The sequence below is a fragment of the Belonocnema kinseyi genome, chromosome 9, assembly GCF_010883055.1.
Source record: "Belonocnema kinseyi isolate 2016_QV_RU_SX_M_011 chromosome 9, B_treatae_v1, whole genome shotgun sequence".
Taxonomy (NCBI): Eukaryota; Metazoa; Arthropoda; class Insecta; order Hymenoptera; family Cynipidae; genus Belonocnema; species Belonocnema kinseyi.
This window is the reverse complement of record NC_046665.1, coordinates 99,969,653-99,982,364: the sequence shown is the minus strand read 5'-3', so window position 1 is coordinate 99,982,364 and position 12,712 is coordinate 99,969,653. Positions and strand designations below refer to the sequence as shown.

The window sequence follows — 12,712 nt, the reverse complement described above, 5'->3', positions numbered from 1 at the left end:
GAACCCCAACGCTGGACGTAAAGCGAGACTTTGGTGTATTTGTTTTTTTTTATCAAAAACTTATTTATGTAAATATTTTTGTAAATGTTTGAAACCAGAACCGTTGGTGCCAAAAGGTTAATTAACAAACTCGACATTTCATCGCGGTCTCTTAAAAGGTTTTCCTGTTTATTTTCAGACTAAACATCCAAAAATGGAGTTAAAGTTAAGTTGACAAATACAATTTAAAAATTTTAAAATTGAATATTTTACTACAGAATAAAAGAATTTAAAATATTATAACTCTTCTAAATATTTATTATGGAAGACTAAAATAGAATAATTCTCAATTCATCAAACAATTTTATCAGACTTTTCTCAAACTTAGGCTTCTATTTTCTTTCCTGACAAAGCCAAGTTTTTTACATTAAATATATTTAGGTTAAAGAAAAGTTCAAAACAAATCAAGGATTTGACGATTTCTACAGACATCGAAGGATTTCAAGACATTCAAAGGAAATTCATTGAATTTCAAAGGATTTAAATCGTTTTAATAGTTTTCAAATATTTTAAAGATTTTAAGGAAATCTGAAAGATTTGAAATATTTTATCTCAGTTCAAGCACTTCCACATGATTTACGAACTTTTAGGAAATATGAGTAAAATTAATAGCATTTCGAAAATTTTCTGAATTTCGTAAGGATCCTGAAAGAGTTCATAGGATTTAAGAACTTTTAGAGTATTTTCAATATGATTCCAAGGGACTTTGTAAAATTTTAAAGATTTTAAAGAATTTATATGGGATCATTTTGAGTGATCTTCAACGGGTTTGAATAAATTATTTATAATCATTTTATCATTTTTTTATAAACTGCAAATAGTTTTACAAAAACAAAGGGATTTCAGGGATTTATGTGATAAATAAGATTTTCCGCTATTCAAGAAAACCTCATGACATTTCAGAGTATTTTTAAGCTTTGCATTTATTTCAAAGGATTTTTAAGAGATTTTATAATTTTTCCGGGGTTTTCAGTCATTCTAAGGAATTTTTCAATATCTCAATATGGTATTCAAATAAATTTTCCAGGAGCTCAAAGGATTTCATATTGTGTTAAATATTTAAAAATAGCTTGAGAAATACCTTCAAGTTTTATTTAATTTAACGGTACTTCAAAGAATTTCTGAAATTTAAGAAGATTTTGAAATTTTCGAATAGATTTTAAGAATTCCAAAGGTTTTCAAGAGATTTGAAACAGTTAAGGTAATTCAAAAAGATTTAATTTGATAAGTAAAGTCCTCTAGATTTTGTTAAATGCCTTCAAAATACCTTAAAACTCTTAAAAACTATGTTTAACTTTTTTTTTAATATTCAAGTTTTCCAGGAATCCTTCAAATTGTAAATCTTTGGAAACCCCCAAAAAACTTTGTTTCTTTGAAATCTCTTGAAATCCTTGAAAATTCTTGTATATCCAAGAAAATCATTGAAATTCTATCAAATACCTTAAAATACTCTCAAATTCATTGAAATTTTATTTTATTTTTAAGTTTTCTAGAATTGCTTTCAAATCGATCTGAACATGTTTGGAAATCCTAAAGATTTTTTAAAATATGTTCAAATATTTATCCAAGTTTAATAAAAAGAAAATTCACCTTCGAGGAACTGAATATGGAATCGAATTGAAATGGATTCAAATATTTTGTCCAGTTCTATTCCTTTTCGTTTTTATTTGAACGGACATTGAATTTTAAATCAAATTTAAATAAAATAAGAGAAAGTAAAGCTTGATTCCTAAATACAATAATATTTTTATTTTATCAGAGAATCTATTATTTCCCGATTACAAATTTAAGCATGGAATTAAAATTAGATTTGCAAATACAAATTTGAAATTTAAAACTTTCATAGCTATAGAATGTTTAATTTATATATTGAATGTTTGAATACAAAAAAGCATTTAAAACATTAGAGCTTTCTTAAGAATATTTTATTTAATATTAAAGTTGCATAATTTTCAATTCATGAATTCATCAAACAATTTTATCAGGCTTTTTAAAAACTCACGGTTCTTGTTTCTTGCTTGAAAAGAACAAGTTTCTTTACTTTAAATACATTTAAGTTTGAAAAATAGACATATTATTATTTATTCCTGAACATTTATGTTCTACCAATTTGCGTTCTATCCAATTTTTTAAAGTGTTCATAAGAATTCAAAGATTCGATGATTTCCAGAGATTTAAAAGCATTTTTACCGATATAAAGGAAATTCATGGAATTTCAGAGGATTTTCATCATTTTAATAATTTTCCAAGCTTTTAAGGATATCTAAAAGATTTAAAATATTGTATGTAATTTCAAGGATTTGAACAAGATAATTAAGGAATTTTATATTACTTCAAAAATTTTAGGGACTTTTAAGAGATTAAAGCAAAATTGATAGGATTGAAAAGAATTTTCTTGAAGTTTAAAAGCTTTCAAAGAATGTAATGATTCAAAAGATTTTAAGCTATTAAAATAAGCTCTAAGGATTTCAGAGGATTTCCATGCTTTGCAAATATTTTAAAGGATTTTTAAGAGATCCTATACTTTTTTCGAGGATTTCAGTAATTTTCAGGGATTGTTAAGTATCTCAATATGTTATTTTATTTAATGTCACGGGGTTTCAGAGATTTCTAAAATTTAAAAAGATTTTCAAAAATTTTCAAGTAGGTTAGAAAATTACAAGGTACTTAAGAAAATTATCCTAAATATTGTTAAATATTTTTTAAATCGGAAAGTCTCTGGATATTCGATAAAGTCCTCTAAATTCTGTTGAGTGGCTTTGAAATACTCTGAAATCCTTTAAAAATTCAGGTTTTTTCAATTTATTTAATTTTAAAGTTCTCCAGGAATCCTTTAATTCTTCGATTTTTCGAAATCACCTAAAACACAGACTCTTTGAAATACCTTGAAAATCTTGGGATATCCAAACAAGCATTTAAATCATGTCAAATACATTGAAAATAACTTTAAATTCCTTGAAATTTTATTTTATTTTTGAATTTTTTAGAAATCCTACAAATCGATCTGAAGATATTCGTACATTCCACAGACTAAAAAAAAGTATTCAAATGCCTTTAATGTATTCTTTCAGTGTCAAAAACTGAAGGTCAATTTCGTTATCTACCTTTTTTGGATAAAAACTCAAAAACGTAGAGCGTTTTGAAAATTGTTGAGACAATTTATTTGAAATTGAGAAATTCTATGTACGTTTGTTTATAGTGCTAAAAAATTTGAACAATTTTTGATAGCCCCATAAGATCATCATAATAACTTTTTTGAAATTCTCTTGGAAAATCAGAATTTGAATTTTGATAGCACAAAAACTAATGGAAAATCAAAATGTTTATTTTTTGGTCGAACTATGCAAGATATAACTAAGAAGATTTCATAAAAATTATCGCAAAAAAGGCTGGATATTTTTTTGGATCCCTTTTTTATAGGACAAGCAGTTTTTTATTCGTTTGTAAGAAAATAAAATTAAAATTAAAAAAATCAAATTTTGGGTCAGGCGACACAAGCTACGAAAAAAATCAATGAAACAGAAGTTGTTTACCCTAAAAATAGGTACACATTTGTAATTATTCATTTTTTTTTAGGATGCTTAGTTTTTGTTTCTTCCGTAAAAAACAGCATTAAAAATGAAAAAATTATAATTTTGAACAAACAACACAAGCTACGTCAAAAAATAATTAGACAAAAGAGCTACAAATTCATTATTCATTATTTTTTACTTAACGCGTACTTTTAGTTTTAATCAGAAAAAATGTGATTAAATTCTTTGACAAACGACACATGCTGTAAAAATAATGAATAGACAAGCTGCTCATCCAAAAAAGAGCTACAAGTTTGCAATTAATAATTTTTTATAGGAAAAGCAATTTTTATTTTAATATAAAAAATATACTAGGAATATAATTTAAATATTATTTTAAATGAGCCGAGGTACGAAAAAAACTAACGAACGTGTTATTCAGCCAAAAAGATCGACACATTTTTTAATAGTAATTTTTTGATAAAACGAGTAGATTTTCTTTCTTTCGTAAAAAATAGGTTTAAAAAAATTAAACTTTTGTAAAAACGTCTTGGGAGACTGAAGCAGCTGAAGGAAACTGAAGGAGGCTGTGTTGTAAAACTTTCTAAAGGAAGCTGAAGGAGTTTTAACAAAAGAGAATTCACAATCCCCAAATTACCGTTCTTGATGATTCGACGAGAAAGCGGGTAGTTTTTTTACCTGTACTTAGGATCATTAATAATGGCATTCAGTGCTTCATTTAAAGCTCGTAGAGTTATTTTGTTGTAATTTAGTCGGATACAAATATTTTTATTCACAAGAGTTTCTACATTTCGAAACTGGTCAGATGCTAATGGTATCCCTATCATGGGAACTTTGTAATAAAGAGCTTCCTGTATTCCCAACATACCGCCGTGCGTTATGAATAATCTAGTGTTGTGGTGTTCTAAGAAAAATGTAAAAGTAAATAATATTATTGTTTACCTGAATAACTAAATAAATTTAAGGAACGAAGCATGAAATGTTCTTTTTTCATACTTAAAACAGGTATTTGAGGAATCCATAAAAAGGTTAGGACATTTTCTGGCAGACCTGGGAGGAGTTTACTATTGTCCGCGATTTTCATAAGCACCCTCATTGGAGCAATTTTTTCAAAAGATTTATAAAATGCAAGAAGAGTTTCTTCCGGTAGAGTTTCTATGCGCATCATAGTTCCGAAAGTAAAGTAAATAACTCCGTTGGTACTTTCATTCATCCAACGTTCCAGATCCTGAAGTATAAAAATAGTATGGATTTATTATAATTTAATTTTTGAATTGAAATCAGGGAAAAATTTATAACAATTATGAGGTCTAAAAATTAATTTGGTTCCTTGGCTTTGATGTAGGTGGCGACTTGATCAGAAAACAGAGAAATAGCGGCAAATGACCAGAAACTTATTTAAAAAACCGTGAATTTACTTCTGATCGCATTAAAAAAATATTCTTTTTTCGATTTTTCTAATAGCTTAATGGGAAATCACCTGATCGGTAATCGGAAGTTTTGTGGTTTGATTCCCAGTTCAATGTTAAATGTATCTGTTAATAATACAGATTCCTTTAAATTACTTGTATCATAAATGTAACACCTGGATTTAGATAGCGTGCATGTCTAAAAAAAAAGATTCCTTTTCTCATCTCTCTAATAGCTTAATGGGAAATAGCCGCTTTCTTTTTATAAATTAAAAAAAGAACTTTTATGATTTAATGAATGTAAAGTTCCTAGAGTCTAATTTTGTACATTTTTAAATACATCTACACTTTATGAGAGAAAGCAGTTTTTTTCCTTATAAGAAAAAAGTTCTGCAATGTTTTGCTTTGTGAAACTTTTTTCGTTGGATTCAGTTTGATAATTGAATTGATAATATTCTCAACATACAGAAAAATTATTTTTTCAGTTTTTTGTTCAAAAAATGGATTTATCAAGTTTGATTAGCTTTCTCTTCATTTGAACTCACTTGGTACAGGGAATTTTAGAAAATAATTATCGTTTTTATTTTAGGACGGAGAGTTTTTTATGAAAGAAATATATTTTCACGTGAAACTGGAAATTTTTAACATGGATTTTTTTTAAAGAATTCAAATTTGAATTTAGAAGTAAAGAAATTGAAAAAATTCCTGATTCAGGTTAGAATTCGTCACCATTTCAAAGTTCACTGTTTTAAATTTTAGATAAAGAAAAAATTAAGGTGAACCTATTTAGTTAAAAATTCATATTTTTTACTTAAATATAAAGCTATTTCTTCGAAAAATTATGCAGTTTGCGGAAACTCTGTCTTTTTTGTAGATTTATCTTTATGGTCTTTTTTAATTTAAAATTCAACCATTTTTTTTAAATTCACGTATTTAGCTAAAAAATCCATCTTTTTGGTCGAAAATGATCCTTTTTAAAGTTGTTCTTCTTCTTAAAAGTTCTACTTTTCTGTTAAAATTGCAGGTATTTAAAATAAATATTTATTGTTTAAGTTGAAAATTCGTCTTTTAGGTTGGAAATAAAACTATTTTGTTAGTAGTTAAATTCCTATGCTAAAAATTAATTTTTTTGTCAAAGATTCATAATTTTAATTCAAAATTCATATCTTTGGTTAACAAGTGAGATATTTGATTAAAAAATTGATTTTGTTATATGAAAAGAAATTTTTTTTTACATCAGTCTTCCATAATTTTAGTTTAAAATGTATTTCTTTGCTTGAAAATTCATTTTTTAAATAAAAATGTAATTATTTGATTTGTGGTTGAAAGTTATCTTGTTTAGATAAAAATTCTTTTTTTGTTGAAAATATTAATGTTTTTGGTTAAAAATTTATCTTGTTAGTCCAACATTTAATTTTTCTAGTTAAAGATTCATCATTTTAGGTTAAAGTTTATCTTTCTGACTTATAATTCAACTATTCCAGTCAAAAATTTATAATCTTCGTTAACCATCCATCACTTTCTTTCAAAATGTGACTATTTTTTTAAATTTACTTTTTTCTGTTCAAAATTATTTTTTATTGTGGGAAGTAATTTTTTAACTTAAAATTTAACGTTTCCCAAATAAATATTTAATAGTTTTTAATTAAACAATCATGTTTTTGGTTCAAAATTTAACTATTCCAGGTGAAGATTCATCATTTTAGTTAAAAATTGATCTATTTTGTTAAAAATCCGTTTTTTTGTTGGTTAAAAATGAATTTTTTTCGACTAAACGTTTCAACATTCCATTTTTTATTAAAAATTGAATTTTTTTAGTGGGAAGTGCAAGTAGTTGTTTAAAAATTCAATTACATTGCAATTTTTTGCTCTGTTGTGTTAAAACATGTTTAGAATAAACATCATGAATGACAACAAATGTTAGCGTTTTTAAGCAAATATTGGTATTTTACTTTTGTTTGACCGTAAAAATTAACAAATTTGAGTGGGAAAAACCAGGAATGACTGGGAATTTGAAATCGTCGGCCGAATCGCCACCCCGTTGATATCGTGTAACTCTTGGTCAGAATTGAATATTTTTCATCCTAAGGAAGCTATTTATTTCGAAAATTAACTACTTGGAAAAAAATTAATCTTCTGGCTTTCGATTCAAATATTTGGTTCCAATTCCTCTTATTTGTTCTATTAAGCTGGTAAAAATGTTTTTTTTTTGTTTTTGTTGAAAACTAATATTTTGAACTGAAAATGTAACTATTCCATTTTTAGTTAAGAACTTAAATTTTTCAGTTAATAACTTACATTTTTCAGTTAAAACTTTAACTATTTGTTTGAAAATTCATCAATTTTGATTAAAAATTACATTCTTCTTGAAAATTCATCTTAGTATCTTGAAGGGCGAACTTTGAACTTCAAGTCGCAATCTAATAGGAGGCGGCCCTGCGGACTCTTCTGCGGCTGGCCAAATCATTGGCGTCACCTCAGCTGCATTTTTTCAATTTAAATGAAAAGAATTCAATATCTCAGATATTTATTTTCGGAAATGATTGTATTCACTAATGATTTATGTGGTATAGTCCGCAGGACCACCACCTATTATGTTGTGTTTTAAAGCTTAAGTTTCGCCCTTTGAAACTACCAGCTGATTTAGCTTACAGGCGTTAATTTCGAATCATCGTCTTCAATATGTATACCACCAATTTCTATTAGGCCAGGGGTAGAAGGTTTAATACCAAATGGGTTATAATAGGAATTGACAAAAGTTAAAGCCACAGTTCTCTCGATTTCTCGAACGCTCGGTATATCAGGACTTAAATATTTTCTCATGGCCTCGGTTTGCGCTTTCTCTGTGTACGTGAAGTATCTATATTTATTAATATGAGAATGCAACGTATTTTCTAATCTTTCCCAAAAAGTGGAAACCCTATATCTGGCCGTGAAAGCGTCTGTGTAATAAGCAGTGGCTGTAGGGCTTCCAACTCCATCACCAGTCCATGGCGATTCGAGATTCGTAGCAACAGTTATCACAGGCACCTTGAAGACATAGCCTAATCCAATATAGCAATTTGCACCAAGTACCTGTGAATATATTTCTGATTTAAATATTTTTGTATTCTAGAAAATACAGTGAAACTCTGAGATAGGGCCGCCTGATATAGTTCTTCCGAGAATGGACGCCGCACCGCAATTATGAGAACAAGGAGTTTGTTTGGTGGAAGGGTGTGCGGTGATGACTTAGGCGTGAAGGGGCAGAAGCGTTTAAATCCAAAGCGAAACTCTCTCGGGTTTGTTCCCTACTACCGCCAGCCCTAAAATCAGCACAGTCTCAGGGTTTTACTGTATATGTGGACTTTTATATGAAAAAGACCCTTAGGGGCCGTCCATAAATTATGCTACTAATTTAAAGCGTCGAAGGGGTTGCGCCAAAAACTACAGTTGTAACAGTTTGAAGGGGGGGGGGGGGGATAAGCCAGTGGAAGTCACGTTAAGAACTTAGATAACACTTAATACGTCTCCTGATCATAAGTTTGAATAAATTTTGCGAATTTTGCTTCAGTAATCACCCAATAAATTTTTAAATCACTTTTATTTTTCAGACTTTACACTATTTTCCCCACCCATTCTTTTTACATTTTTTAAAGAATTTGTTCCCACTGTTCGCAAGTAATTTGCCTCTTTTCCTTTTTTCCCGTGTTTTGCATAAAAACTATTTGAAATAATATTCTCTAATAAGTGAGTATTTTTGGTTGAAAAGTAAATTATTTTTTTTGTTTTGAAGTCATCTCGTTCGGTGAAAAATTCTTCTACTTGGTTTGTAATTTGATGATATTCTTTAAAATATAACTATATTGTTGAAAAGTCATCTTTTGTGGTTAAAAATTTAAATACTTGGTTGAAACTTGATCGACCTTGGTAAACATTATTTTTTGTTTTGTTTCAAGATTTATCTCTTTGGCTGAAAATGTAACTATTTCATTTTTATAAAATTAATCTTCTTGATTAAAAAATGATCTTCTGGGTTGAATGTGGTGTACAAAATGAAAACTATTCAATTCCCTGGTGAAAACTGATATTTCTAATTGAAAATTAATATTTTTCAGTTGAAAATTCAAATATCGAAATATTGAAAAATATTAAAAATTTATCTCTTCTAAATGAATATTCATCTGTTAGGTTAAAAATTAATCTTCTTTTTTTTAATTTTGTCTTGTTAGTTAGAAAATTAATGGTCGTGATTGAATATTTATCCCTTTTCGTTAAAAGTGTTACTTTTTGGTTTTATATGAGAATCCTCCTTTGTAATTAATTTTTCAAATAAAAATGTTATTATTCCATTTCTGAGTGAAAATTAATATTTTAAATTGAAAATTGATCTTTCTTAGATGAAAATTCATGAATTTGGTTGGATGTTCTTATTTTTTGATAAAAATTCATTCTTTTTGGTGAAAAACGCAACTGTTTGGTTTTAAATGAAAATTTATTTTTACAAGATTCATAATTTCAGTTAAAAATTTAACTGTTTCGTTAAGAATTTTTTTTAATGTTCATAAGTAATTTTTTAACTGAGAATCTAAAACGACAATTTTTTGCTCTCTCAAGTTAAGCAAATCAAGCCTCGATTCATATTTTTAATAATCTTATTTATGTATATAAAAAATCCAATTTTTATAAATGTTAAAATAACTTATTGCTTTGACTGAGATTTTTTTTAATACAAATTTTAATTCATTTTATTTTTTGTTAAAAGTCACATTTTTAAATGAAAATTGATTTTTTTTAGTTGAAATTTAATTATGAAAGTATTATAATTAATTGAAAATTTATCTTTTCTAGTTAAAAATTCATTGGTAAGAGATTAACTTTTTGATGAAAATTCAGAGTGTCGTTCAGAAAATTCAATTTTTCAAAATAAATTTATCTATTTTATTGGAAATTCATGTTTTTAACAGAAAGTTATCTTTCTTGAGTAATTCGCCTTCTTTTTGGGCAGAAAAAAGTTATCTTCCCTTTTGAAAATTTATCTTTCTCACTGTAAATTCATCTATTTTGTAAAAAAACTCGTCTTTGTTGGTTGAATTTAACTACTTCAAAATCTTTTTTTGTTGAAAATTAATTTTTAATCTAAATATTTAGCAATTTCATTCTTTATTAATAACTTATCTTTTTAGTTAAAATGTAATTATTTCGATAGAAAATTCAACTATTTGGTTAAAACATTGATCTATTCATTTTAAAAATTCACTTCTTCTTAAAAAATTAACATTTTGTTAACGTAAAATTAATCTTCTGAATTTGGATACATCTATTTTGTTCTAATTCATCCTCTTTGGTTCTGTTAAACCTGTGGAAATTCATTTTTGTTTCAAATTAATACTTTGAACTGAAAATGTAACTATTTCACTTTTGGCTAATAACTGAAATTTTGTAGTTGGAAATTAAATATTTGATCGAAAAATAATCTCTTTTAATTAAAAAATGCATTTTTTTTAAATTGAACCTTGTAGGTTTAAAATTCATCTATTTTGTTGAGTCATTTTATTTAGCAATACATTTTTCTGATTGGTTGAAAATTCGTCCTTTCGGACAAATGTTTCTTATTTTTTGTATACATAAAATTTAAATCTTGTTTCATTGAAATGCGAAGTATTAAATCTTTATTTGAGATTATCTTTCCTTGTTTGATAATTCAACAATACTTGCCTACAAATTCAACTATTTTATTAAAAATGCAACTATTTTGTGAAAAATTAAAATATTTAAAAAAATAATTCTTTATCGTCGGAAAATCTTCACCCGATAGAAATAATTTTGTCGGGGGGGGGGGGGGGGGGGGGGGGGGAGCACACTGGTTCAGTAATGGATTTTCGCGGACAAATTAATCTAAATGTCGAAACTCTTAGTCGATTAAAGAATTTTTTTGAATACTCTGGGTGAAATTCCGCATCAACATATCGAAGCCGAACTTCAATTTGCATTTTGTGTTAAATGGTAAATTATTTTAAAAATCGTAAAAATCAGACTTCTAATATATTTTATTTTTTCTGTATCCTAGTAAATTAAAACAGCAATCAATAGAAATTGATGCACAGATACAAATATCAAAAGAAAAAATTATCAAACCAAAAATATCACTGTTATAGATAATTTTTATAAATAAATATAAAAATATGGAATTTTCATAGGATTACATATTTTCTCTTCATAGAAAATTATCTTTAAATACACCGGAATGTTACTTCACATTAAAAATTTTGTTAGGTATAAGCATTACTCATTGTAATAAAAAACTTGTGTAAAAAATTGCATTATATTAGTGTGTTTTTACAGAAAAAAATTATTTTTGCACCAAGACAAGCTGCTGCGAATTATTGTAATATTATCTAGCTGAGAAATTTTGTTCAAGGTCACTATAAAAGTTCTATTAATGTATATTCGTTTTTAAAATTTGTTTCTAACAGTGAAATTTTTGTGTCAATAATTTAGTCTTATGATATTTGTGAATGTGCATGAATTTCTATTGATTTTTGTTATACTTTACTGGTTTACACGAAGATAAATAATACATTGGAAAATCCTATTTTTTAGAATTGTTTCATAACTTAACATTTAACACAAAATTAAAATTAAATTCGGCCTCAAGGGATTGATGCGGAATTTTATTCAGAGTAATCAACACGGAGACCAGGGGTAAAAATTATGCCAAAATTGGTAGCGTTTTTTATGGATGATCCGGACAATATATTTGTTTTAGCTTTGTGCACTAACCTGTGTAATCACAAGATCGTAAGGTGGTTCATTGGATGGATTTTTAATAACATTTTGCATTTTTTTAAGGGACAATAGGTTGCAAATTTCATTTCCAGCAACAGTTGCAAAAAAGGATACGGGACTTCCGGTCTGTCCAGAAATAAATTCCATGGATACATTGTTCACGTAATCAGTTCTAGTGCCATGCAAGTTGACAATAGTTCTGTAATTTTTGGGTGGATTTTTCAGCGGATAATGGGTAATAACATCGACCTGATGCCCTTTTTTCGCCAAGCTTCTCAAGAATGCATTGAAAACGTTATGGTGACTCTTTGCGTTGAATGGAAAAACAGCTAATATTCTTTCCGAATGAGTCTCCATAATATCCAGATAAATAATCAATAATAAAAAAAGTGATTTTCGTAGCAAATACATTTTTTGTGTTAGATTAGGTTTCTTTCATGCACTTCTATATAAAAAAAACTGCGTTTCACATTCCAATTTATGGTTTCTAACCACTTGTGGAATATGAACTCACTTCCTCAACTCACCTATAAAAATGGGTTTTACTCTGCTGTCTGGCGTTAGAAAACTTGCACCTTGTACTGTACTTGAACTATTACTTTATCATGCGATAACACTTATCTGTATAAATTCTTTTGCGCTATTTATTTTATGAATGTGCTGCCGATAAGTAGTTTAGAAAAAAGTGTGTGGACATTTTCAAGAAGAAGTTTGGCAAAGATCTTGATTTTTTAAAATAAAAGTGGTTCCTAATGCCCTAAATTTATCGACAGAGTTTTGTGACATTCTGGATAACGTGACACATTTTACGACATGAAAAGTGTTTTCAGAAGTCAAAATACAGACACATGTAAAGATACTCTGCAAAAATAGTTTCTTCTGATTTAGGGGGTCTCAAAACGTGAAGATTTGACGATAATCGACCTGGGGAAAAAATATAAAAATATGTTACATGTGTCAAAT

General features: G+C 27.4%; 1 protein-coding gene across 1 annotated transcript in view; it reads right to left on the bottom strand.

The window, feature by feature from the left end:
* The window catches only part of LOC117180654 (UDP-glucuronosyltransferase 2B15-like), a 29,768-nt gene extending 17,503 nt beyond the window's left edge, over positions 1 to 12,265 (bottom strand). Inside the window, exons 1-4 of the mRNA XM_033373144.1 lie at positions 11,744 to 12,265; positions 7,634 to 8,056; positions 4,569 to 4,800; positions 4,251 to 4,476 (exon numbers count right to left, since the gene is read on the bottom strand). Coding sequence (XP_033229035.1) covers positions 4,251 to 4,476; positions 4,569 to 4,800; positions 7,634 to 8,056; positions 11,744 to 12,160 — 1,298 coding nt within the window. The 5' untranslated portion in view covers positions 12,161 to 12,265. The remainder of the gene's footprint in view (positions 1 to 4,250; positions 4,477 to 4,568; positions 4,801 to 7,633; positions 8,057 to 11,743) is intronic.
* Between the last annotated feature and the right edge of the window lie 447 nt (positions 12,266 to 12,712).